General features: G+C 41.3%; 1 protein-coding gene across 2 annotated transcripts in view; it reads left to right on the forward strand.

Annotated features, from left to right (window-relative positions):
• The window catches only part of C1QTNF7 (C1q and TNF related 7), a 50539-nt gene extending 23991 nt beyond the window's left edge, over positions 1-26548 (forward strand). For both annotated transcript variants that reach the window (XM_018077406.2, XM_008930355.3), the window contains exons 2-4: positions 23457-23655; positions 24553-24798; positions 25534-26548. In XM_018077406.2, the coding sequence (XP_017932895.1) occupies positions 24561-24798; positions 25534-26165 (870 nt within the window). In that variant the 5' untranslated portion in view covers positions 23457-23655; positions 24553-24560 and the 3' untranslated portion in view covers positions 26166-26548. The remainder of the gene's footprint in view (positions 1-23456; positions 23656-24552; positions 24799-25533) is intronic.
• The last annotated feature ends 1294 nt before the right edge of the window (positions 26549-27842 follow it).

Consider the following 27842-nt stretch of genomic DNA (forward strand, 5'->3'; position numbering starts at 1 on the left):
GTGATAATTCAGGAAGGCCCCAGAGGAATGGTGAGCTAAGGAAGGCAGGAAAAGCATGGTTATTTTGATAACTGACTGAGGTATAAGAAAAGCGAGGATACAGCCCATACCCTCAGCACTGGGTGTGCTGCCTGGCCAGGCTGTGAGGCATGAAAGCGTTAACCCTTCTGGAACTGGTTCAGGACATTCCAGTGCTTGAAGTTACACAGTAAAAATAAACCTCATGCCAGGCATGTTGCCTGTGGGGTTTATGCTCTGCTTTTTGATTAAATCATTTAGGAATGCAAAGCCCTTCTACCAGGTCTGGCCTTTAACAGCATCTTTGCTTTGCCAACACCAGACTGTGGCAGACAGTGGAGTAGATGCCATGGTAATGAAATCCACAGTAAAAAGGTCCATGTCTGCCTGTAGCTGCTCAGTCATTCTATTTCTGTAGGGCCTGATTCACCTCTGGACTGTGCTGTAGCATCATTTTTTGAAGACTGAAGACAAAATGCTTTCCATTCTGTGTGTCTTACACAGCATACTCTTCCTAGGCACCACTGTGTGTCCACTTACATGGCAGGGAAATGGTGAGTCTGCTCAGAGAGGCTGAGTGTTTGCTAGGAAATAAAATAGATGGACAGCTTGTACATTAGATTGCTGTGTGTTTCACTGGCAAGGAGAAGGAGAGTTTAGCCATGCCCAGCCTGTTCCCTTTGTAAGCAGCGTCACACTAAATGCAGCAAGGTGTGAGCTGGACTGCAGCGCTTGGAGGCAGACAGCCCCTCTGGGGATTTGCCTTGGGTAGGACTTGGATTTTGTACTTTTGAGCAATAGTTCCTGCTTCTGTCACTGAAATCTTTATTTACCCCAGTATCCAGCACTCGGAGGCCTCCAGTGGCGGTTTCCTCTCATTTCACATCTTTCTCTGTTGCTCTCCTTACTTTTGAGCTGACCATGATCAGATACTTTCATGTCACTTCTCTTGTGCCCTGGCATTCCTTTGGGTGGCAGATGGCTTCAGATTTCACAGTTATGCTTCCTGTGCTCCCCAGACCCACCAGTTTTGTTTTTCTTAGAACACAGGATCATTGAGGCTGGCACTACTTTGCAATTCTCACACTGAGACGTGGTCTACCAAGAAGGCACGTGGGAAAAAACATTGTGGTGTTATTTTTTCTCTTATTAAGAAGTGGAGAACATGCAGTGAGCATGATGTTCTCATTTATCTATTTATGAGTAGTTCCTATTCAAAGGATTGTCAGAGAGAGTCAGGGAACATTGGATCAATTTCTATTTGATTACTCCTTGAAAAACTGGAAATTATCATGATGTAGTCCAATGACTTACTCTGGATTTACACCAGTGCCAATGAGAACATAATGTAGTCCATTAATTTTACATCACATCCCAATGGACATGGACAATATATGCAGGGTGTTAAAACCTATCTGAATGCTTATTAAGAGTCCAATAATAATAGTATTTACTGAGGATTATTTAAAAATGCATTTCCTTTCTTCACAACTTCCACGCTCTCTCTTTTGGTCTTCTGTGATTGACACTGAGGACCTTGGCCATAAAAATGGACTGCAATTGCAAAGTCTTTAGTGAATTTTGTGAAGTATTTCACACTTCTCATTCTATTTGTCATAGTATTTTGCTGTCAGCTTAGACTTTCTCAGTCTTGTCTTTTTAACTCCTGAATGCACTACTATGTTTGGAAATATTTCATGTAGACTTTTTAAATAAAAAGAATTCATAACACCCAACAATTATGTCATGAACCAAAATTTATTTTGTCTATCTCCTTTATGAAAAGGATATTTTGGCCTGTTATAAGAAATGCTGATAATAATTATTCAATCTCTGCATTGACCTCATTAATACCACTCAGGGTGGTATTTGATAGCTATTAATGAAAACTGTTTCACTTAAAGATCAGTTGCATAGCAATTTCTGTAACAAGCACAAATAGAAAAATGTTGTAAGTCTCTTATAAAGCTCCATCCAATTCTACTCATGCCACTAAAGATGATTCAGAAATTACTACACGTCCAATCTGGGTCAGCTTCTGTGCTTATAGCTTGCATAATCCTAAAGACCATACCAGTGCCCATACCTCACTTGATTCATATCACTGCTCCCACATAGTAATGCATTGCAACACATACAATGTACTTGAAGTTGATGACCTTTTCACCAAAAAAAATTAAAAATGAGAAGGAAAAAAAAGTCTGTGCTTACAGTCAGAGGAGCAGAAAGCAGAAGAATGACATTACAGCATGAAACCTCTGTGGAGCTGGAGGTAACAAGGGCTGTGCTTTGCACTGAAAATTTTCTGAGCCTTCTCCCGCTTATTTTCATCTCTGTAATATGCTAATGTGTTAGCTTTACAGTGTAGTATGCTGCCAGAACATTGCAACAATGGCACTTAATGCCAGATGCAAAAAAATCTTCTTGAAATATTACTAAATAAGGTATTGTGAATGTTCTACGTGGGAAAAATAAGTACATTCCCTGAGCAGTAAGAATAAGGGAATTTCTTAGGTCTAATAGCTCTTTGTCAAATACTTGTCTTTCTTTATGATGTTTTTCTTCCCTTTCATTTAATTTCTCCGACTATCTCAGCTTTTTTTCTTAAACTAAAATGATCTATAATTTGCTATCACTTTATTATGGTTTGAGATTCATCTTGATCCATTTAGAGGAGTAACAACATACCAGGATTTCTGTGTCTAGAAAAGAAACAGTATCAGAAGCTAATTATTTGGGACAAAATGATGCTAAGGGTTAAAAGTAGGTACTGTTGCTGGATGTATTATTATATTTCCTGTATAAAGCATTGTTTTCCAGATAATAAAACACTTTCTTCAGGTTGCCATGATGACTAACTGCCCCACATAGCCTCTGGCCATGAGGAGAGAGCTGTACTTACTTAGTGAATGTGGGCAAGGCCTAGCTATGAGTGGGGGCAAGCCATGGGTCCCAAAGGATTACGACCCTAATGCTAGCATTCAAAGCTGGAACCCAAGACACTTTTTTCCGCACCCTGCACACACACAGTAGGCATGTCACTATAGTGGACAGGCACTGCTATACAACCCCTGGTGATGCATCACAGCCAGGGAGGCCCAGGCACAGGGGCACTGCAGCAGTAGCAGAGCAAGGAAATGAGCCAGTGAAATATGTCCTTGATTTTCTGGTCCATGTGAAGAACTCCTGGATGCTCCTGAAGCTGTGCAGTGCTTGCTGTCACCTGGCCACAGTATGGTTTCAGAGAGAAAATGTATAAACTCTTTCCTACACATCTTCTATCTACTGCATTAGCTCTCCCATAGGCTGCAAGATCACTTTATTTACTGTTTAAAGACTTTAATGGAAATTGAAAAGTCTCCAACATCGTCACAAAAATGTGCAGTGGGGACAAGCGGAAAAACTAAATTTATCACTGGAAAAACAAAGCCAATACTCTGGTGAGTGGTTGGAAATCAGTTTGGCACTGCAGTTACAGCACTTCAGTGTCTTATTTTTGCTACGAAAATTGTTTTTCTCAGTTTTCTTCAAGGCCAATCAGTAATCATTTGTTTTGTTGGGTGTGTTTTGGTCTGACAGTTTTCATGTTTCTCTCATTCACAGCCTGATTCCTCAGTTTGCTAAAGGACAGCTGATAAAACTCAGTTTCAGATAAACCAAAATTACATTTATGCCATAAATACCCTCTATGATTATGGGAAGACACAGTCAGTCTCTTTTCATTGGCAATGAAATCAGTGTATAAAGCATTCTTGAATATCATTGTTCATTGTTTTCTCAGGGGCATCCTGCCAAATTCTCTTTTTTCAATACTGTCCTTATCTGAACCTTTAAACCCTTTCTTTCTAAACGGTGAAAAGTAGTACCCTGTATACCCTGTAAAATCCTCTGTCTCTCCTTAGGGTATCCATATCCACTACACTCAATAAAGAGAAGAGTGTAAGGAAATATGTCATCTCATGACCACAGCAGCCGTACCAATTGCTGTGCTGGGATTTCCCCAGTCACTAATAATTTACAATGGATTCTCTACTCTTTTTACTTAGCTCCTAATAGTGTTCAGAAATGTCTTAGTTTTTGGTCTGGAATATCAGAAGCCATTATAGTCAGATTGCATATTTTAGTGGTAAAATCACTGAAGATCTTCATCCTGAGGATGTACAAGAGATGTTAAAGAATCACAGAATGGGTAAGGTTGGAAGGGACTACTGGAGGTCCTCTAGTCCAATCCCTCTGCTTAAGCAGGATCCCATAGAGCACATTACTCAGGATTGTGTCCAGATAGCTTTTACAAGACTCCACAATCTCTCTGGGAAATCTGTCCCAGTGCTCAGTCACTCCAATAGTAAAGAAGTTCTTCCTCATATTCAGGTGGAACTTCCTGTGCACCAGTTTCTGTCCATTGCCTCTTGTCCTATTGCTTGGCATCATCAAGAGGAGCCTGGATCCATCCTCTTGACACTCTCCCTTCAGGTACTTATAGGCATTGATGAGGTCCCCTCTCAGTTGCCTCTTTGCAAGACTGACCAGGTTCCCTCAGCCTGTCCTTGTAAAAGAGACACTCCAGTCCCTTAATCATCTTTGTTGCCCTTCTCCAGACCTGCTTCAGGAGCTCCATGTCTCTCTCGTACTGAGAAACCCAGAGCCAGTTCCTTTCACAGAAACTGCAAAGCACACTGAGCAACTAGGAATTTTAATTATGAATTAACAACCGAACCAGAGACTACACCAACACTTCCAATTAGAAGTGAGAGTTTCCCTCAGCTGGAGGAAAGTGGGACCATGGGCGGGGGTCAGGCCATGCAAGTCACCATCCATCAGCATCAAGCTGTTTCTTTGACTCAGAGGGGTTTTGGAGAGCAGCAGCTAGGTTGTTTTCCCTTGACATGAAATTCATATTAGGAATTATACTGAAAAGAGAACAACAACAACAACAAAGTTAGTCCATTTCTTTCAGTATGTTTTAAATTTATCCATACTCAACCATCATATTATAACCATCACAGTGTCACAGCAATAGCTGGATGCTGCAGGATAGACAGACCAGGACAGCTCTTCCTTGCAAGTAGCTTTTATGAGTCATTAGTGTCTTTCTTCTTTCTGTTTGTGAGGTATGAGTATTAATTAACTCCTCTGGTACCACTGTAGGGTAAGAAATCATTGCCTTCCATATGGAAATAGAGAAATGAAGCAGATTATGTGATTTGCCCAAAGCTAAAAAGAGAACTGTTATCAGCACGAGGAGGAGAACTGATAATTTTTCTTAGTGCCTGGTCCTGTAATGCAATTAACAGAGCAACCTTCCTTCACCTCATCTTCTGCTGTGTTACCCTCCACCTGTGAATAGCACTGTCTCCAGCAGTGCTTGCTATCTGAAGCTGAATTTTACTGCTAAGATTAATTTCCACTCAACAGGATGACTCCAACCAATACACTTTTGCATCTAAGAGAAACATTAAAATCTACCTCTGATGAAAAGGGACATAAGAATCCCCTTAAACTGCAGCATGAGCTTGACACTTAAGTAATTTTCCAGGAACAAGCTGATGTTACAACAGCATTTTTTGTGCCACCTAGTGGTTGCAGAAAATTAGATGCCAAGCTCTGACCCAGCATGCCACCCAGCATCAGTACCACAGTAAATCTTGCTCCTGCTCTGAGAACCCCCGCCCTGCTTAGGGCTGCTTGTTCCTTTTTCTTTTGCTGCTCCTGTTGCCAGTGTTTCACTTGGGTGACTGTGAGCTGGGCCGCTAAAACTCTGGAAAGCTGCAGTAAGAAGTGGTCTGAAAACAGAGTTAAATAAATGGATATTCTCAGGAGCACTCTCAGCTTACATATATGCCATGTTTCTGTGGAATATTGAACACTTCCTCCACTGCTTGGAGAGTGTGAAGGAAACTGTGGGGACTGAGGAAACAACCAATAAATGGTATAAGCTTATACACACAGAATATTAGTAACTTGTTTCCTGAGGAAAAGGACATAACTGGGTGCCTTAGAGAAGGTAAGTGGCTGCTCCACTGGGCTGACCCACCAGCGGGGAGGACAAGCAATACTCAGAGAGGAGCTCAGGGGTGGAGCTTGGACCTGGGGTTATTTTCAGCCATGTTTTTATTTGCTTCTCAAAAAATACAGATAGGGACTGATTTCTGCACATAGCCAAACTTTAAAAGCACAATCAAAAGAAATATTCCCCTAGCAAGGGCAGTAAGGAAAGACTGCATCATATATGCTTAATTAAAAACTGTCTTGGAGAGTTAAGGAAAGCCAGAGAGCAATATCAGCAATAGTGATATTTTTCCTACTTTTTATTTGAAACAGCACCACCTGCCTTTTTTAAAAATAAGCAAATTGCTGAACACCAAGAAGAAACCAGAAATTTAGTATGCCTGAAATTGGTCAGCTCGATAGCTAAGGTCATGGCCACATAAGTGATTTCATAAGGGATTTAAGGTGCTCCTAAGCTAAAACATTTTAGCTGAGAATAGTCATGAGAATAAACATGATAGTTCCCAATGCTGATAGGGTTTAAGATACAAAAAGCATGTTCATTTGTCACAACTGACCTTAGTGTTACATAGAAAGTTTAATACCATCTGCTAAGATAGTACTGGCCAAGTGAAGCTAAGCAGCTCACCAGACTTGGTCAACATTGTGTCATACTTTGTCTGTACACACATTAACACATTTGGTAAAAATATAACAGCTTGATGAGAAAAGCTTCCGTGTTTGGATTGGACTGCCTTTGACAATCCTTCAGCATCCCTGCGGCCCCAGCTCAAGCCAATGCCAAGTCCTTGGTAAACGAGCAGTCCAAAGACATCGAGTCCCCGCCACACTCCAAAACTCCTCACCCAGAGGCCACCCATCATGATTGCAGCAGCGAGAAATCCTGCTCCCACCCCAGCATAGGAGGGCTGCAAATAGATGGCCTTGTGCAGATTCAGCTGTGTCGACCCAAGCTTGTCCACTGTGCTAGTTAGGGCTCCCCCACTTCCTGCCAGGCACAACGAACCAAAGCAACAAGAGCTCTCTTATTCCCACTGGACAGGCCAACCTGGTTCATTTTGACTGAAAGAGGCCAGGAGACACACTTCGGAGCGCTTCAGACTGTGTGCCAGGGAAGACAGCATGGGCAGGCAGGTAGTGATGTCTCCAGCCATCACCTGACATGCATGTCTGCACCCTCTTTAGGCTGAAGAGGATCTGGGATGGCTGTGCCAGCAGAGCTGCGAGGGCAATAACCTCCAGCAGTGTGGCTTGTAATCTTCATCTGGCACAGCTCTCTACAAATAGAACATCTGCCCACAGCCTAAAGAGATGTTTCAAAACTGATTAAATTAGACCAGCACAAGCACCCATCTGGATACTTTTAGCGCTTTGGCTCCCATTCACCTTGCAAACAACAGTGATGGATAAAAATCATTTTCACCTGCCCCAGTTGCAAAGTGGCCAGAAGGAAAGGAGGATGCATCAGCCATGCTAGAATCTTAAACTTTTGACAAGTATGTCTAATGAATCCTGATGAGGTTGTTTATGAAGTTGCCACCTGGGATCTCCTGCCCAGCATGGCCACAGCTGCAGAAGAGGCAGTGGGAGGAATGTGTTCCTGCAGCCATGCAAAGTCCACTGTCTCAGCTCAAATGGGTGATTTCAGTGGGTCCAATGAGTTCAGGAAAGGTTTACACTGTACCACACCCTGGTCATTTACTGCATGGGAAACCTTCCCTTATCCTTCTGGCTCTTATGTTCCCCTACACAACAGTACTGGATAGCAAAGCATGTAGATGCTCCTCACGTAATTTAACGCAGTGTTGAATGGATTAAACAGCCTATAGAAGTGGCAAATCTACAAGCAAAGGGAGCCAAAGCAGAACAGCAGCAACAAACTGCAGAGGGATAGTTACATTTTAAATAGCTACACACGTTTCTGCAGCAAGAGACTAACTATATCCTTAGTTTATATAACTCCTTCTGCCAGCTTAGGCCAGATAAAAATAAATGGATTGATTCTAGATGAATTAGAATTTCCTCTAAGGATCTGGCATTTATCCAGCCAAATTATTTGAAGATAAACCAATGCAAGTTTTGTGCATAAACATTAGATATCATACAGCTTAAAACAAAAACAAAATCATCTATGACAACTGAGAGCACCATTGCCGTTTCAGTACCATTTGGAGTCTGCAGATAATGCAGGTCTCTAATAGATTTTTTCTAAACTCTTAATAAAAGTCTACAGTTTACATTATTTTAATGTACCTCTTACTTACTATGCCTTGCTAAAATCCTTTTTAAGAAAAACAATTGGAGTTTTAACTAGTTTCAGATGATAGAGATAAAATTGGTCTTTACAAATCTGTATTTACAATAGGATTTTCAAGGAGAACACTGTTTATATTTCCTAATGTTATCCAGGCTGTCTATTTGTAAATAAGAGTCAAAGGTTTACAAGTTTTAGGCTGCAATAAAAGTAAATCAGAAGGAGGGAAGACCATGAGCAATGAAAACCCCTGATATGCTGGAGCTGCTTTATCCAACTGGATAAAGATCAGACAGGCCACAGCAAGAAGCAACCAATAAGCTGAAGGGAACAGATGCCCTTCAAAAAATTTCTGTTTTTTTTTACAGAGGGAATAGTATTGGTAACTCATTAAATGGTCAGATTGGACTTCATGTGCCCTTGGCCTTTTCCTGGTATTCAGACTAGACCAGGATGGTAAACAGGCATGTAGACAATCAGACAGGGAGGTCTCAGGGTTCGTGAGCTGTCTGCTGTTTCTGGGAAGTTGTACAAGTTGACGGGTAAGAGGAATGCTGCACAAAGCCTCCATTTGGCCTCTGCCCACTGTAATTTTAGCTGCTATTGCAGGTGAGAAGGCTGAGGAGCCTCAGCCATGTTCTGCTGCTCCCCATATGATCCTGTCCACTTCCCACTCTCGGAACGCATATAATTCTTCCAAGTGCACAAGCTCCCCTTTTGTTTACCACAGGGAGACTTGCACAATCTCTGGCTACATTCACTATTTCCTCTGAGATATTAAAAGGAAGCTGAGCATCTGTAAACAGCAGCAGTATTGTGTCTATACCATCCACTACACACAGCAGACCTTGGCTGCCTGTCTGCCTCCAGCTCTTCGTGCCTTTGGACATGGAATGAGCTGCAGAGGCCCTGGCTCTCCCCAGGCCTCACTGCAGCACCCGTCAAAAAGGCAGAAACATGACGGGTTTAAAAAACTATAGAAAAAAGGAAGCCCATAGCTAAGAGATGAAACTCCAAACCAGAACAAACTCTTTGGTTAACGGGACCCTTGTTTTTGCCAAACCCACTATGTTTGCTAATTTGCAAGGGTGAGTCATTGCTGCCCTCTCTCCACAGCTGAGGGTCCCTGGAGAGGAGGCTGTTTTGGCTGCCATTACTTCTGCACAAGTGGTACCACCTGCACAGCATCTCAGTTTCCAGGGCCCAAAAGAGAGGACTAGTCTTCAAAAGCCCACAATTGAAGAGAAGACAGTGACAGTGAGTGGGGCTCGCAACTATGCCCTACACCCCCACGGCCTTTCAACAGGTCCCTCCTCTCTAACTGCTGGCTTACTGCCAGGGAGAGGTGATTATGACATCTAGGCTCACCACAGCTTCAACATTCACAACAACAAAGTCTCTACTTCTGGCAGGATAAACAAGGTCCGTGTTTAGATTTCCATTTAAAGGCTTTTCCCAGCCTTTTTCCAACTCAATCAGCTGTAGCATCATGCAGAGGAAACAACCCTTCATATTGCCACCTCCCTGCCACCACACAGCTCTTTAGACTGGTACCCCTTTCTGTCCCCTGTGGACATCGTGGCAATCTAGAGGGAGATATAGAGATGCACTAGGGTGGCTCAGCCTTCCCCTGGGCTTTGAATGCTGTTGTATCTCTCCTTTCCCTTCACCTCCAGCCTCACTCTCTGGCAATTAAACTGAAAAACCCACAGGACAACCAACAGACAGGGAACAAAGGAAAAAAGGGTCTTATATGTCCATTAGGAGCAGAACAGATTTTGACTTTTGGGCTCCCGTTGCTGGGAAGAGAACTCAGCTATGTCAGGAGCCCAGTGAGGATAGGGGAGTTCTGTGCTGGCAGGCACAGGAGGAGGAGGGAAAACACTCTGACAAGGAATGGCAAATGTCATCACCCTGTAACCCAGCCAGAGCTGTGGCTGGGAGGACATGCCTTCATCAGTGACACTGCTGCGTAGAGCTGGCTACTCATGGAGAGTAAAGCAAGAGCCTGCACAGTCTGACAGTCTGAGGTTAAAACAGATAAATAAACAAACTTGATTATGAATAATAATGAGACACATCTGTATTAAGAAAACATGATTGTTTTGTTAAATGTGTGCCAAGGAAAGCAGTATTTTATAGAGTATTTGAAAGACTGTCCTTTGAGTTGTCTGTAGCAAACACATGAGAGTTTATGCAGCTTTGATGAATTCAAAAGGCTTTTTTTCTTCCTCTAAAAGCTGCCAATGTCTCCTAGAAAAACATTATGTTTACTTTTTACTAGTTTCCTTGGCTTTTAAGTCTAGCAGAATGACAATCACTACAATGGGCAGAGGCCAGATAACACAATGACAGGCAGCTGCAGTTTTTGCAGCTGTACTGCATTCTTGTTAGAGATGATGGGTTTATGCTGACCTGAGGACATAACATGATAACTGTTCTTGTGTGCCATTCAGAATCTTGCTTACTAATGTTAATACCCTACAGAAGAGTGGATGGCTCTTACAATTTAGTGGACCATATAACCACTGGAGTTTTTAATTGTAAATTTATAATATTCAACAAAGAAAAATCTGTGGCCATCAAAATGTTACTGCTTTTCCGAGAAAGATAACATACTAATGAGCAGATTAATCACTGTCCCTTATAAAGCAAGAAATAGAAGGAATCAAACTAAATTATTAGCTAAAAAGATTTAAGGGAGACAAAAAGGTTTAAGGGAGACAAATGCATGCTGTGCATAATTAATATAACAAATTTACTAATTATAAGAAATGTTGTGAAAAGCCAGAGTTTAAATTCTTTCCAAGTTTACGGATAAAGAGTCCAGCAAGGTTGGCAAGAAAGCAAGGACTCAGAAAATATTTCCAATTCGGAAGACCTCAGTTGCAGGGCACTGGAACCAGGAAGATAACCTCCTGGCAAGCATTGCTGCAGTTCCCACATCATTGTGAAGAGCACAAGAGCCTGCTACAGGACACTGCCCAAGAGTGAGGGTGCAGGGCTAGAAGTGCTTTTGGTCATATTTACCAGAATCCTTCATATGTAACATTGATCCCAAAATAGAGACATAATGAAATGACTGTTATGGATGATTTCATAATTGTCCCAAGAGAACAAGTTGGGACACCAATTAATTTTACTGAGAAGGAACAGGAGTGGCTTTTGAACTTCTGCAGAGACCTAGTTTCCTGCATTAACAAAATAAGTAGAATAAATACAAACTATAAAAGAGAAGCTATGCCAACAAAATTGTCTCCAAATGAAGTGTTTTGGTGTTTTCTCCCATGAGCTAATAAATTCATGAAACTTATTTTTTCAACTTTACAGTGTGTATACATATATATATATTTGCACATACATATATTTAAACTTTCCCAAAGACAGAGGAAAAACAGAAGCCTCATGAGAAATCAGTCTCACAGTGAGAAAGGGAGGATTCTAAGCAGGAAAGACATGACTTTTGAGCATAGAAGAGTTTTCAATTGCAGTTATCCTGTTCAAGACATAATGTGTATTTTAAGCAGTAAACAAAATCACACATATCAGAACAGAACTTTCTGCAATGCCCAATGAAGCTACCTATAACAAAGATAAAACCAGCTTATTACATTCAGGCTTACTGTTTATCAGCTAGAAACAAATCTAAGTACATCGTTAATTCAGGCCATCAGAGAATAGATCTGTATTAAAGAAAATTAACTCCATCAGTCAAAGTCAAATAGAAAAAAAATCTCTAATAATATCTTTGACATAAAATGTATCCACCATGCTCCAGGGCCTTGAAGAAAAGCTAAGTGAAAACGAGACTCCTTTGGCTGGTAAATGTAAAGATGTGCACACACACGTGCACATATACACATATTTATCTGTGATGAAATTATACCCTGGCTGAGGGAAAAGCAGCTGCCTGAACTGATCTGAAAGGCTTTAAATTATAATAATTTTTTTCAGTTTTATATCTTGATTCAATGCCATAAAACTTAAATGGTTTTATCACTGAAAGGAAAGGTCATTTTAACCAAGGCAAGAGAAAGCTTCTCCATGTTTTATGTATTTTCAACTTTATTTGCAAGTCAATATGTTCTGAATCTCTGTAGGTTTCCATTAAAGTGGAAATTGCAAAACCCTTTACCCTGATGAAAGCTTGAAGCTGATATGCTCTAAGCCCTGCATGACTCCTCTTTTTTATATATATTTTATTTGTATTAATAATTATGTAAGGAAATTTTTGGAGGACAGATCATTAGAAGTGATTCTGCCATACTGCTTCTCTCAGACTAGCCAGAATTTCTTAAGAAACAAATTTAAATTGAGGTTACTGTTTAAAATTCAAAAAGGCTCATGGCAGACTGCTGCCATGGACTTGCAACTGCAAAATAACATTGAGTTTATTGTCATCATTGTAAATTATGTTTGTAGATACTTGAATAAGGAGCTTGAGCAAAACTCCAGACCCTATAATAAGGCAAAGTTATATTCACTCATTATGGAATCGTGAAGACAGTTGTCTATAATCCCTTTTCTTTTTAAGAAATATGCCTACTTAGGCATAACCCAGTAAGTACCACTACCCTGGGGTGTGTTTGCACTGCAGGTGCACCCTAAGACTGTGTCACCTGTGGATATGACTGTGTGCCACCTATGTGTCCTGTTATTCCTGTGATGCTGTGTCTGGGCAATCCAGCTGGTACCCACCTGGGCCCCACAGCCTGGGGTCCACCCAAATGTGCCTTTGCTGGCTGTGCAGACCAAACTCAGCACGCTGCTGCATTTGGGTCAGATGGCTCCAGCGATGCTATTTGCTACAGGGACATCTTAACCAACATGGGGAAGATCAGCTGGACTGGGGATGTCCCAGGGTGACTCTAACACCCCATGATTCAAGGCTAGGTGGGACTTGTTGACAGACAGAGATCAGGGGAAATTAAAGTGAAAATGAGATTAAATTGGTTGCTAAACACTCTGTGACCTTCAGACCATCTGGGAATGCCCGCTTAAATCCCACGGAGACTGTTCTGAGATCACCCTGAGTCATCACACACATGCAAAACAAAATCAAGGCAAAGCCTGCTCCTTGCCAGCCAAAGGCCAGACTTTCCTACTGAAGAGTGGCATGACTACTGACAGCTGCAGCTTTTTCATGCTATTCCCTGGAGGAACCCAAGGAAACAAACACTTCCCAGATAGGATGGATTTCAAAAGAAGCCAGTCCAGTTATTGTTGCAAGAACTTAAGTGAGAAAACACCTTCTGTTACAGAGTCAGAAATGACCGGTTATCAGGTGCTAGGCCTCATCACCACTGTAATGAAAAAGCTGAAAGAATTATGCTGACTTCATCCATTTTAATCTCCCATGAGAGAATTGATTTGAAATACGAAATGGCAGTTCACAATTACTCAAGAAAAGCAGAATCTGAAAAGAATAACCTGCTTTTACATTCACAATATTATCCCTGATATTATTGATGTTTTTGTTTTACTGATGAAGAAATAGAAGCATGTAAGATTAAATAATTGGCATGGAATAGACATTTCTGGTCAAGGAACAGAAATTAGATCTCCTGAAGGAAAACTCTGTGCTCTGTTCTCTTTCTTCCTCTCTGTGAATTTGATCAAATGCCACTAATAAGAGAGAGATTTGCATTTGATTTCAGTATGTACAGAAGCAGGCTGACAAATGATTATGTGTATCAAATTGAAGTTATCATATCACAGGGAAACTGTCATTCTTCTAAGTGAATTTGTGTCAGACAAATTTGCGTCAGACAAATTTATGTCAAACAAAAGAATACAAAGCTCTCCTCTCCTCTCAATATCTTATGCTTATTAGACTCTTTTTAAAGACTTACCAGGATATATTGCAATTAGGATATATATATATCAGACTAGAGCTGTTAGCTGAATAGACGCATAGACTTTCCAGAGTTCTATATAACAGCATGAGTTTTTTGCTTTCAAGGTTTGTACAAATTAGAAAACAAATAAATGAGATAATTCTTTCTTTTTCTTCCAAGGTTTTTACTTGGAGATTTAAAGCTGCCTGCCTGAATTGTCCAAGTCAGAAACATAGAGGAAAAAAATTAGTGTCAGTGTTACTTCGAAAAGAAAGAGGTCTTAAAACAGATTTTAGATTTAACAATGTGTTGTAAGAACAATCCAAATATTTTTTTCAAATAAGCAAGCTTGACACTTGCATCTTCACAATACATGGGAAGTAATGTATTAAACTCTAAACAACTTGGACTGAGACTCAGCAAATCTAAACAGTCCAACACAGAAATGGTTCTCATCAGGAGACTGATGAAAGCAAGACAAAATTCTGAAGGACACAGGTTGGCTATGTGGCTCAGTGAATGCCTCAGTAAGAAGAGACATAAGGATCCATATGGTATTAACAGACCTTTGAATGCTTTGTGCTGAAAATTGTTGTTTCCATATGTGTAGAGTGGACTCATGCTGCCAGACTGGGATCACAAAGGTTTTTTTCTCTTTGAATAAGTACAACCTGTCAGAGCCATGAGGTCACTGACATCCCTGAAATCTCTACCAGCATCTCCAGGGGTGTCCCATTACCTTGCCCGTGGTCCAGGACCCCATTTCAGGCCAACTGACCCACATCCACAGGCTGATATCCTGGTCTGGCCTCAGATGCAGAAGGTGCCTCCAGCTGCCTCCAGGCTGCCCTGGTCCCTGCTGGGGTGATGGGATGGTCTCTGGCTGGTGAGATCCTGCCCTGCTACCCAGTTCCCTGTAAGTTCTGTCACTCACAGTCCCAGGGAGAAGCCAGACCTTGCCCAACACAAACACCTCCACAAGATATAAAGCTGCAGAACATCAACTCAATCAACTAGAAATGCAGGTCCTGTGTGAGTGCTTGCTGGGTACCAATGGGATGCCAGAGGGTGGGCTTGGGTGGAGCTAGCACTCTTGTGAATTCTGATGGGAGATGGGATGCATTGTCCCTTCTGCTCTTCTATGGAAACAGAAGTCTTTGTTTCAGTAAGAAAACACAGAATTTAAATGGAATTTTATTTTACAGCTACAAACTGTTTAGAGCTGTCTTTCTAATGTGCATGACCTTCAGTCTCACAAAGAGGTCAACCTCCCTGAAAATAAAAGGTTTGATTTAATCAAAAAGACCTGCTGTTACCCAAAAGCAGACATGACATAAATTTCATTCTATTTTTATATCTTCCTGGCTCCAGTCTCCTGATTCTGACATTAAGCATAACAATCACACATGTGGCTAAACAGGGCCAAATTCTCCTTTTTTTTTATTCCAGTATAAATATGGAAGTAATACTGTTGAAGTAATGGCTTTGAGGTAGGCTCTCTCCACAAGAACAGGACTTTTCTCAGAACAGCCACAGTCAGGAAAGTATGCTGATTTTGAGGCCAGATTTTTACTGACAAGTTAGGGATCTAGAGTGGGGGGAGACCACCCGGGCTGACATGAAAGCCTGGCAGTCCCAGAGGCTGGGGACAGAGGCTAGTGTGGGTGGCATTTTGAAAAGCACGAGGCTTCAAAGCTCTCATGCCATTTTCAAAATGCCTTAGGCTATCAGAAGTTCAAGCTCCACTGATTTACAATAAAACTTGAGCATTTAAATGCATTTATCTTTTGTGCTGATGAGACATGGCCACCTCAGATTCACACCTCTGTGAGATTTAGATTCACGGTCGCAACCTCTCCCTTAAGTTTGACTTCAGTTTCATGTTGAGGCTCTATCTTTCCTGCTCTTGAACATGCCAACATTACACCGAGGGTCAGAAGATGGAGACCTTGCAGCTAATTCTGGGCAGGGGATATTGCAGTGTCCTGTGGATGTAGTCCTGCAAGAAAGCTATCAGCACTGGCATGGCTACAGGTTGCTCAGGCATTGAGCCACGTCAGGTGTGCACAGCCTGGGTCTGTGTCGCCCAGCTAGGCAAAACTTCCAGTTTTCCTCCTGGAAAACCTAAAGGCTTGCTGTGTTGCAAGGGCACCCTTTGTACACCTAAAAACATTGCTGACTTAACTATGACCGTTTGCAGTTTGAAAAAATTTACTCATGTCAAGCCGTGGACAGACATCCTCTTCCATGTACAGCAGTACAGGAACAAGAGGTTGCCACTCAGCTGAACAGCTGAACACAGCTGCTCCCTGCCCTGGATCACAGCCTACACTGTGGGAGAAGTTTATGGGAGCCATCCCCAACTTTTTTCGGGGAAAATGAACCAGCTTAGTCCTGCCAAAGCATTTAAATTGCTCCTTCGGTCTTCTCCTAGTTTGATGTGGAATGTAGTCCCTGGCTGGATGCCTGCTTTTCTGCGGGGTTCCCAGAAAGGCACAGTGCTGGGGTGATATCATTTGATGAACTTCCAGAAGAAAACAATGTGCTGGGGGAGGAGTGTCCCTTTGGGGGTCTGGAAACTTTCTTCTCCTCATGTTATCTTCTTAAATGGTGAACATTGTTCTTTGGTGCAACATGCAGTAACAAGGGAGCAACTATGTGAAGGACAATCCATCTTCAGAAGTGTCTGTGACCTAATAAATGACATTTACCTTGCGGGGATGAGAACCAAGTCATGCCCAGGGACTACAACATACTCAGCTGTATATTCAGCAAAGTTCCCAAAGTTGTTCTCACTTTGCTGGCTGGTCCCCATCAGTCACCCCTCTGCAAAGTGGTTGCTCTCACAATGGTAGCTCTTTATGGACTATTGCTTAAGAAGCCCAGGTGCAAACACAAGTGAATACAAGGCACAGGGCAGTGGAAATCTGTCCCCTATAACTCGTGGCAATAAGCTATGATTTTCTTCCTGTTTGTTCCCATGTACCTTGCAGTCTGAAATTTTTTTTTTTCACCTTCTGTTTTTCCTCTCTTCATGACATCCAAAATAGTTTTCCCAATCTGTTCTCTATTTCTCTTCTATCATTGCAAGGTTGGTAAAGCAAAATGATCCAAGACAGGAGATGGAAATTTTCCCGGTAAGGGCTGCTGTAGAACCAAGAAGAGGAAGCCTGCTTGAACTGAAAGGCACTCCACAGGAGAGGGGCACATTGCTGTAGGCATCTATCCACATCTTTAGATCCTTTCATATGCTTTATTCCAGTTCAGATTCATAACCAACCCTTCAAATTGTAGGTCATCCCTGAAGACAGTTTCTGATTAATGGCTCTTTTCTCGTTTTAAGAAAATGGAGAAAACTTTTTAAAGGAGCTTGTTCCTGACATGGAGGGACACTCATATCCTGAGTCTTACAGTGTTAAATCCTGGCCATTTTTCACTACATTGCAAGCAAACATTTTATTGTCTCCATGTTACTTGCCAACTGTAAGCAACTGGCCTTGTTTCTCGGCTCTCTATCAAAACAAATTCTATCAGGTTTTATTTATTTGTGTGTTCTGGCACAGCTGGCAGTGAAACTGCTTTGCCTGCCAGGATTCTTGTTAAAATGTCCCCCAGCTGAGTTAAGCTACCTCACCAACACACCTTGACCAGATTCTAGGGCATTTTTCGGGAAAACAACCTTTCAAATAATGGGAATACCTGGAACCAGAGAGACTATGTTTCAAGTCAAACACTGAGATATAAAATTGTTCCCACTCCTTTGATATTTTGAAAATCAAACACATTGAACTTCTGGTCTTTATTATAAGCACTCATTTTTTTCATGAAGACTTGAGACATAGTTGAAGAATCTGACTGCATTCAACATAGTTATGAAGGAAACTGTTCAAACATGATTGAGTACAAACTTAAATGAGACTTAAATGTCCACACTGCTAATGGGGTCTTTAAAGACTGTTTTCTCAGGAATATTTAGCTAATGTTCCTTCCCCCTGGCTGACTGATTCCTTTGGGCACCACCAGCCATTCCAGTACTGGGAATCAAAAGTTCAGACTGCTCAAAAATTTTCAGGTCACTCTCCCCTTCTTATACAAGGGAAGCAAAGACAATGTAAAGCCACATGAAGATTGCTGGATTGCATAGATAACTCAAGGAGAGTGGTGGTGGCCAACTGTGGTCTTGATTCCTTAGAGTAAGGTGTGGTCTTAACGGGTGGAACTCTGAAGTCCAGCACAGCTGCCATAACACAAAACAAGCTGGGAGATGCATAAAGCTGCAGCCAACTGAGGGAGGATGAAAAATGTAAAAAAAAAAGGGGGAGAAAAAAGTCCACAATTAAGACTCAAATTTTAAATGGCACAAAAATCATACTCTGCAAAGAAACTGCAGAGTCTAGTGTGCCAAACTATAATCCACTGTTTCTGAGGCTTTGTAGAAAGGTCAGTGGTGGTGGTAAATTGACTGGCAGGTTTGAAACCTTCAGACATGTGGACACAATTGACTTTCATGGATCATGTTTTGAGAGGGAAAAGACAGACATAGCCAATGAGATTTCAATCGAATTTTTGAAGGTGTCCCCCTCTGCTTCTCATCCTAACTTATTACCTCCTCCTCCACCTTGTTTCTCCTGCCACAGCTACTGGACAGGAGAGCCAGAGAAGGTCTGTACATCTCACAGTGGGTGTTCAAGGTAGCAATGTGAGGTAATATGGGCCTTTGCTTTTGGAAAGCCAGAGGATATACAGACTACCTTATTCTTCACCACTAGTCCATTGCCAGAGCTGCAACAGAAAAAGCCCACAAGCATCACAACTTCTTGTCTACATTTTCTTGCACAAGGAAGTTAAAACAGACCCTCTTCTACTGCTCAAGCAGTTGTGCATATGTATTGGAAGGGAACTAAAAGCTAGCAAGGAAAGTAAGAACACAGCCAGGATAACCTGTGACTAATAGCTATTGGCCCTTGTCCCAGCTTTTATTTATAATAGATTCACGGGAAATCTTCTAGGATTGTTTCAAAACAATGCCAATTAGTAAATTTTAGAATTAGCTCTGCATAGTTAGACAAGGAAGAAAGATTAGATCATATACCAGGAAGTCTCAAAACTGGGAATTTGCTACAACCCCTTAATTCCTAAATTTAAAAAACTGTTAATGACATAGTCTGATTATGCCAGTACTGAAATGAGATTTCCCAATGTCTTGATGTTAAAGACCCTCTGCCCAGCACCTAGCTTCAATGGGAATGCAACTTACAGAGTATGTTTTCAAGGTAGAAGATATAATCATGGAATAGTTTGTGTTGCAAGGGACCTTTAAAAGTTACCTAGTCGAACCCCCCAGCAATCAGCAGGGACATCTTCAACTAGATCATGTTGCTCAGAGCACCATCCAACCTGGTCTTGAATGTTTCCAGGAATGGGCCATCCACCACCTCTCTGGGCAACTTGTTCCAGTGTTTTGCTACGGTCATTATAAAAAATTTCTTCCTTATATCTAGTTTAAATCTACCCTATTTTAGTTTAAAGCCATTACCCCCGTCTTATCGCAACAGGCCCTACTAAAAAGTCAGTTGACATCTTTCTTATAAGAGCTCTGTTTAAGTCCTGACTCTCTCAGCTTGTCTTCATAGGAGAGGCGCTCCAGCCCTTTGATCATCTTTGTGGCCCTCCTCTGGACCTGCTCCAACAGGTCCATGTCTTTCCTGTGCTGGGGACCCCCGAGCTGGATGCAGCACTCTAGGTGGGGTCTCACTAGAGTGGACCAGAGTGGTAGAATCACCTCCCTCAACTTGCTTGTCACGCTGCTTTGGATTCTTTAGACCTGCCACCTTAACTGCAACAAGGTACTAGGTCCAGAATTGCTTTTTAGTGTTTTTCCACTATCAGATGAATGAGATGACCTTTTGAACAGTGAACAAAGGAATCAGCCACTCTCACTTAGAAAATGTATTCCAGAAATCACTCTGAACAATCTGGTCCAGTGAAAAGTGTCCCTGACCATGGTAGGAAGGTTGGAACTAGTTGATCTTTAAGGGCCCTTCCAACACAGACCATCCTATGATTCTCTAATTGGAATTGATCATCATGTCCATCACTTTTCAGTGAATGCCTTGATGTGCACTCTTGCTTTGTCTAGTAGATTTGAGATCTATTGAAATGCCATTTCCTACACTTGGAATAACATTATTCTAACCCTGTGTTCATATAATTCTTCTTATTATTTTGGTGATGGTTATGATGAAGATGACTCTTATTGTTGTAAAGAATGTGTTTTTCTGGCTTTCAGTATTTGGAAAAATACATTGAACTGTTCAGATTTTGCTTTTCCCCAGAGAAAAATTACTTGGCAGATATAAATCACTTTGTTTCCTATCCCAGTTTATGGTCAAAAGTCTGTATCTTTGAAAAGGACAACCAGAGGCCAAGAAAAAAGTGCAATTTATGACTCACTTTCTGCCTACCAGTTAACTCTCTGGCAACAAATATTTCAGTGCAACTTAGGTGACTCCAGAGAAAGTGATCTGAGAGGTCTATTATACCCTCTAACTTCATAAGCCCATGTGAACTGAAATCTCTGATTGTGGCCTCCTAATTTCACATGAAATTAAAAAAAAAAACCATGGCTGTATGTTCTTATTCACCTTTAGCATTACAATGGTGCTTTTAGAGCACTCACTGGGAAACAAGGGGCATGGGTTCAACACTGCACATCCTCCCTCGGTCTGAGGAGATGCACACTTACCAGAGACTTCTGCAATAACAGAAAGGCACCTTCCCCCCTCCTTTTATAACAACTACTCCTATGCATGAAGAAATGGAAGAGTCTGAAGTCAAAGGGCAAGAGAAGTGTTGATTCTCTGGCCCAATGCCTGGTTTCCTGAATGTCATTTGTTGCCTACCACTGTTGGAAGCAGCTTGTATTCCCCCCAACACTAAATTCAGTCCCATAAACATCATCACCTGAACGTTATCCCCATTATCTCCCACTCCAGCTCTCTTCCCCTTCCTGCAGTCCCACCATTCTGTTTCACAGAGCCATCACCCCTTAAGCTCTTCAAGCCATAGCTGAAAGCTTCGTGTATTCCCCTCTATGCTGCCTTCATAAATTGGTTGTCCAACCACAACACCCCAGGCATCTAAGGCACATTCCTATCTCAACAACCCCGTTACCCTCACCTTCCCCAAACGACCTTTTTCCCATGCTCTTTTCAGAAATACATGTCCCAGACTAATTAATTTCTTGTAGGCACATGAGAGGAACAGCAGGGGAGGTCTGGGAGCTGGAGACAGATTCACACATCAATAAGTTACCGGCCAGCCAGTGACAGGAGCAGCTGTGTGACAGCGCTCGCTCTGATTTGTAAAAGATCCTGGACATAGGCAAAAACAGCAGTTGTTGAGACTGTTTTTGCTTGGATTACATGCAACACAGTGTGTGAACACCTGGCCTACTCATTCAGACTTTCATCTGGCAAAGGGCAGGATTTTTTTTCAGTCCTGGATCCTTAGCTCGTGTCTGCTTCTTATCCATGAGCTTTGTGTAAAATGCATATGCAGCCTTAACCATGAACTCCCCCCAAGCTGTTCCCTCCTGGCTATGTGTTTAAAGTTGTTCTCTGCAGAGAGCTTTGTTGTCCCTGATTTAAGTCATATGACAATCCATGAGCTTTATTTGTGTACGCTCAGTAGTACATCAGAGCAAACGTCACCGTGAAGTTTGTCCTTGTAGCTAACAACTGCCTTGGAGTTATCTTTTGCTACTCTGCTGTAATGTTAAGCATTCATATGCTAATCCACTTGTGGAGGTTGTTGTGCCTGACTGTACTGTAAGGCTCTATCAAATGATGGCAAAATCAATAGTTTGGTTTCTGCCAATTTGATGCAAGATGCTCAATATGAAAAGCCGAATGTATATCACTGAAGAGAATTTTGGAGCATCTTTTACTTCTCCCCAGCTAAAATATTTTCTTGTTTTTTCCTGCATTACCACTTATACCAAGACAGTTTCTAATTTTCTGTTCTGTAAAACAGAAAAGATTCTTCTTAAAGACTGTGTATACGTACATGTATATGTATAAGCTAGTGTCTTCCCTGATGAATAGATCTGACCAGGGCATATACCTGTTGAAATTTACTTATGAACTGCAAATAAATGTAATGGCTTAGGGTTTTAAATCAATCAGTCACTACCAATCAGTATCACAAAGAAAGGAATGAGAACAACAATTTCTAGATCAATTCACTGTGCAATTTCTTTGACTCTGAGCTTGAGAATGAATCTGGTAACCAGTAGTGTTCTCCAGTGCTCAGTGTTGGGGTCAACCTTGTTTAATATCCTCATCGGTGATCTAGACAAGAGGACCAAGTGCACACTCAGTCACTTTGCACATGACGCTAAGCTGGGCAGGAGTGCTGATCTCCTGTAGGATAAGAAGGCTGTGCAGAGGGATCTGGACAGGCTGGATCGATGGGCAGAGGCCAACAGTATGAAGTTAAACATGGCAAAGTGCTGAGTCCTGCACCTGTATTACAACAAGAGCATGAAGCACTACAGTCCGGTGCAGTGGCTGAAAAACTGCCCAGTGGAAAAGGACCTGGGGGCACTGTTTGACAGCAGCTGACCATGAGCCAGCAGTGTGTCAAGGTGGTCAAGAACATCAAGGGCATCCTGACTTGTATCAGAAATACTGTGGCCAGCAGGATAAGGGCAGTGATTGTCTCCCCGTGCTCAGCGCTGGTGAGGCCATACCATGAATCCTGTGTCCAGTTTTGGACCCCTCACAACAAGAAAGGCATTGAGGTGTTGGAGCGTGTCCAGAGAAGGGCAACAGAGCTGGTGAAGGGTATGGAACTTGTCTCAAGAGGAGCAGTTGAGCAAGCTGGGGTTGTTTAGCCTGGAGAAAAGGAGGCTCCAGGGAGACCTTGTCACTCTCTACAACTCTCTGAAAGGTTGTGGCGAGGTGGGACTCAATCTCTTCTCCCAGGCAACAGGTGAGAGGATGACAGGAAATGATGTCAAGTTGCAGCAGGTGAGGTTTAGATTGGATATTAGGAAAAATATCTTCATGGAAAGGGTTGTCAAGCATTGGAACAGGATGCCCAAGGAAATGGTGGAGTCACCATCCCTGGAAATGTTCAAGAAAAGTGTGGATATGACATGGTTTAGTAGTGAACATAGTGATGGTGCTAGGTGGATGGTTGGATGTGATGATCTTATCTTAAAGGTCTTTTCCAACCTTAATGATTCTATGATTCACTGTAAAAAATGTAGGTTGCATTTCACACAGATATTTTTCCCAATCCCCCATTCTATTTCTTCTTTTTTCTCCCCACAGAAACCAGCGGACTCTGATTTCCTTGAATGCTGTAAATTATCCCTGAAGGAATGGACAACTCCAACAAAAAACCACACACAAGTTTTCTGAGAAGATAGCAAAGGAATTAGAAAAAACAGCTTGACTTGCAGATTCTCACCTGACCCATGAGTGACTCTCTGCTAATGTAACACTAAATTAAGACACCTTTGTACATCAGGTACTGCAACCCCTCAGCATGTCACTGTTTGTACAGTGACTTTTCTTTAGTATCCCAGTATGCAGTGGAACAGAGAAATCTAATCTCCATTCAATAGTTTATGGAAACAACTAAATACTATATATAAAGCTTTAAACAATTTTCTTGCAAGACATTGCAACACAGTTCATTGCATAAGACAGGGCTTAAAAAAACCTGTTAGCAGCCCATTCACACTCCATCCTTCACACACACATTCCCCTGCAGGGCAGCTGCCTTATTCCATCCAACTGACTAGGGTGAAGTGGTTATTTGTGCTGTTTCCAACCAGGCACTGAAGCTACCTTTTCTTACTGCCATCCTTTCTGCAGGTTCAGCAAGTTTCTGCTGCAGTTATCTGAGTTGGAGATTCATTTGCCACCATAAGGGCAAATTTCAAAATTAAATGAAGGTGTAAGCTTTATCCTCACTAGAAGAGACTGTTCCTACAGGCATATCATCCTAGCACAGACATAACTCCCTCAGCAAGAGGGCTTTTCTCTATAAAGCTTGTGTAGGGCCTAAAGACAAAATAAACCTAGGCAAGCAAAGGACTTTGAATTGAAAAATTCAGTTTCTTTTTTTCATGTGTCAACATTTGGCCCAAAAAAAGCTGATATTCACCGTGTCAGTCTAGAGGCTACTTACTTGAGAGACATACAGCAACATATATGGTGACCAGAAAAAGCTCCAACCGGACAGAATTTCCTCCTTGCCTCCTTCATGGATTTTGGTAATGCAGAAATCCCAGATGGAGCTCTGCACCCATACGGGTGCATAATGCATCACAATGTCACACTTATTTGCATATTCAGAGACATTTGCATGTGACTGGAGTGTCATAATATGCATAGTTTTATTCACATGTATTTTTTCCAGATGCGAGGATGTTTGTGTTGCTGTACATTACAAGTTTTGCCATCTATACAAGCGAGCAACCACTTCAAAGCCAGCTCAAAGGAGAAAATTACTACACCAGATACATATGTAGCATCCCTGGTTTGCCAGGCCCTGCAGGTCCCCCTGGAGCCAGCGGATCCCCGGGGCCACATGGACGCATTGGTCTTCCAGGAAGAGATGGTAGAGATGGCAGGAAGGGAGAAAAAGGTGAAAAAGGGAGTGCAGGTATTGAATATTTGTGTAACCTAACACAACAAAGACCCTTCATCATCACTGTTATACTTACATATGTGTGTGTGTGTGTATATATATATATGTATGAGATGAATGTGTGTATGTATCTGTGTGGGTTTAAGTGTGATGCATGCATATATATATATAGTGAGAGAAAGAAAATATGCAGATATATTTTAGACATGTCTAATATGCACATACTGACATCAGTGTAAAGAAAAGTAAATGCACAGCCTTCCTGCACACAGATGCTAAAAGTTTGGGAAGAATGAAGCATGTGTGGTGTTAAATAAACAGTCTCATTTGTGCCCTTAGCCAGGAGTAAAAGATTAGCAGGTACTTAGGTACACACTAAAAATGCTCTAACTATATGAGATATTTGGGCACAAGCATCACTACATAGGTAGCCACACCACTGTTCTTCCCATCAGCAGTGCCTGTAGTTCAGGCAGCAATAGACTGATTACATAAAATTCTTCGAAGTATAATCAAGATATGAAGAAAAGTAGGAATATAGAAATAAAGGACCTGCAGGCTGTGAGGCCTGGTCATCTCTTCCAACCTTGCATTCTTTTCACAAACTTACTAGAAGATTTTGAAAGTATTTTTGGAGTATTTTGAAATTCTGACCCTCTTTTTTTTGTTTGTTCAGGCACACAGTAGCCCACACAATCATTTATTGAGTTGATATGTGCAATCATTAACTAACTTAAAATGTTTTTGAAGGTTTAAGAGGAAAGACTGGGCCGTTAGGACCAGCTGGAGAGAAAGGAGACCAAGGTCAGTCTGGTAAAAAAGGACCTGGAGGATTGACTGGTGCCAAAGGTGAAGTAGGTCCAGCTGGACCACCTGGACCTAAGGGAGATAAAGGAGACCGAGGAGAGCCTGGTGCACCAGGGGTCTGTAAGTGTGGAAAGATAGTGCTGAAATCTGCCTTTTCTGTTGGCATCACCACGAGCTACCCAGAGGAAAGATTACCAATTGTATTCAATAAAGTCCTCTTCAATGAGGGGGAGCATTACAACCCTTCCACAGGGAAGTTCATTTGTGCCATCCCAGGGATTTATTATTTTTCTTATGACATCACCTTAGCAAACAAGCATCTTGCGATTGGGCTGGTCCACAATGGGAAGTACAGGATAAAGACATTTGATGCAAACACAGGCAACCATGACGTAGCTTCTGGATCTACGGTGATCTACCTTCAGCCAGAAGATGAAGTATGGCTCGAGATCTTCTACACTGATCAAAATGGTCTCTTTTCTGATCCAACGTGGGCAGACAGTTTGTTTTCTGGATTTCTCTTATACGTTGACACAGATTACCTTGACGCTTTATCAGATGAAGATGAGCTCTGAAGCAGATGATAACGAGTGACATTCAAATTGGACACCCCAGCACTGGATTTTATCCAGCTGTGTGGGAAACACAAAGTTGAAAGAAAAAAATAAAAATCTGGGAGTTTATTCTTGCTGTAATAGGAACCAGATCTGAGTTTGTAAGGATGTTTCTAGAACATAAGCTGGATTTTTAACTGAACAGCAGGGATATCAAAAAGAACTGTAATTAACAGAAGACTGCTTCACTCCAGGACTGACTCTTCCTGAAAGTTCTGTTTATAATACTATTTAAACAAATTTAAGATACTGTACATTGGATTTTATATAAAATATATTAAGTTGCAATGTAGAATGGATATTTTGTATATGATATTAAAATAAAATTGAACAACTGACCACAATATCATCTTTGGTCATTTTAAGACAGGCAATACATTAAAAACAGATATAACAATGAATTCTTAAAAGTAGAGGGGTAAAATAGGAATTTCTGCTTCAGGATGTCTCTCAGCAGATCACAAGGACAGTTCCATCTGATATTTACAAAAACGAATTACATTCATAACCAGCCAACCTCCCAATAAATATATGAAGATTTGTACTAGCTGAGGACTACCCAATACCAGTCATAAAAGACCAGAACAAAGGTATTAAACATATCAAGGAATTAAAAAATAAAGATCTGAAAACTTGGAGACAATCAGTCAGTAGTCAATGTGAGTATTTTCAGTGTAATTCCAAGTGGGTTTGCTATTCTTTCAATGCCATCTAATATCTTTATGAGATATATGGAAAAAAGTATAAGCTTTTTGTGGAAGAAAATTGTGGACTCCAAAAAAGGATAGAACAGTAACCAGTAATGTGCATAAATTATATGGAACATAGGGAGTCACATCATTAAAGCAGCCTTAGTTATATTCCAATATGGTCATATGCAATGAAATAAATGTAGGTCACACACAAAATGAAAAACTCCATTCAGGAAATCAATGAACTCGAAAAAGGTACGTGGGGCCTCATGGATCATCAGCTAAATATGAGTAATCAAAGTAAGCTCTTGCTATAGCCCTTTAGATGTATGATAAATGGAAGTAAAAGTAGGAGTAAAGAGTAGTTGCTTAGGAAGCTGCTACTTCTGTCATTGTTTCAAAAACTTACTTGAAAACTGGAAAACAAAATTGTTATAATTCTATTCATGCAGATTACATGAGAGATGTAACAAGGTCAATTTACTTTTCTTGTCAATGAGGTTATGAGGTAATTTGATCACAGTCTGCCGGTATCTGGAGATAAAATTTCTGGTAGTAGCTGGTACTTCCTTCTGTCAGACAGGAGTAGAGCAAGATTAATTGGTGACAAACTATCAATCTCCACTGGAAATGAAGAAGCCATTTTACCAGTAGCAGCAATCAATCATTGTAAAAACATCTAGGAACATCATGAGTTCTCCAGCATTCAACACCAGTCAAGACTGGCAGTCTTTCATTGGGTGCTCTTACTTTCCAAGAATTTAAAATCTTCTTTTATTCATCCCATATTTACAGAAACCTGATGTTTCTAACAGTTATTCAGATAACATCAAATGCTGGTGATCTGTGTTGCACAGCTCTTAATCCCACTTTAGTTATGACCAAGGCAGAGAGAAATTTCTAGGGTTTTTTTCAGTGTACTTAACTGAATTAAGAACATTACAAC

The sequence above is a fragment of the Manacus vitellinus genome, unplaced genomic scaffold, assembly GCF_001715985.3.
Source record: "Manacus vitellinus isolate BGI_N305 unplaced genomic scaffold, ASM171598v3 scaffold_0_pilon, whole genome shotgun sequence".
In the NCBI taxonomy this organism is placed as follows: Eukaryota; Metazoa; Chordata; class Aves; order Passeriformes; family Pipridae; genus Manacus; species Manacus vitellinus.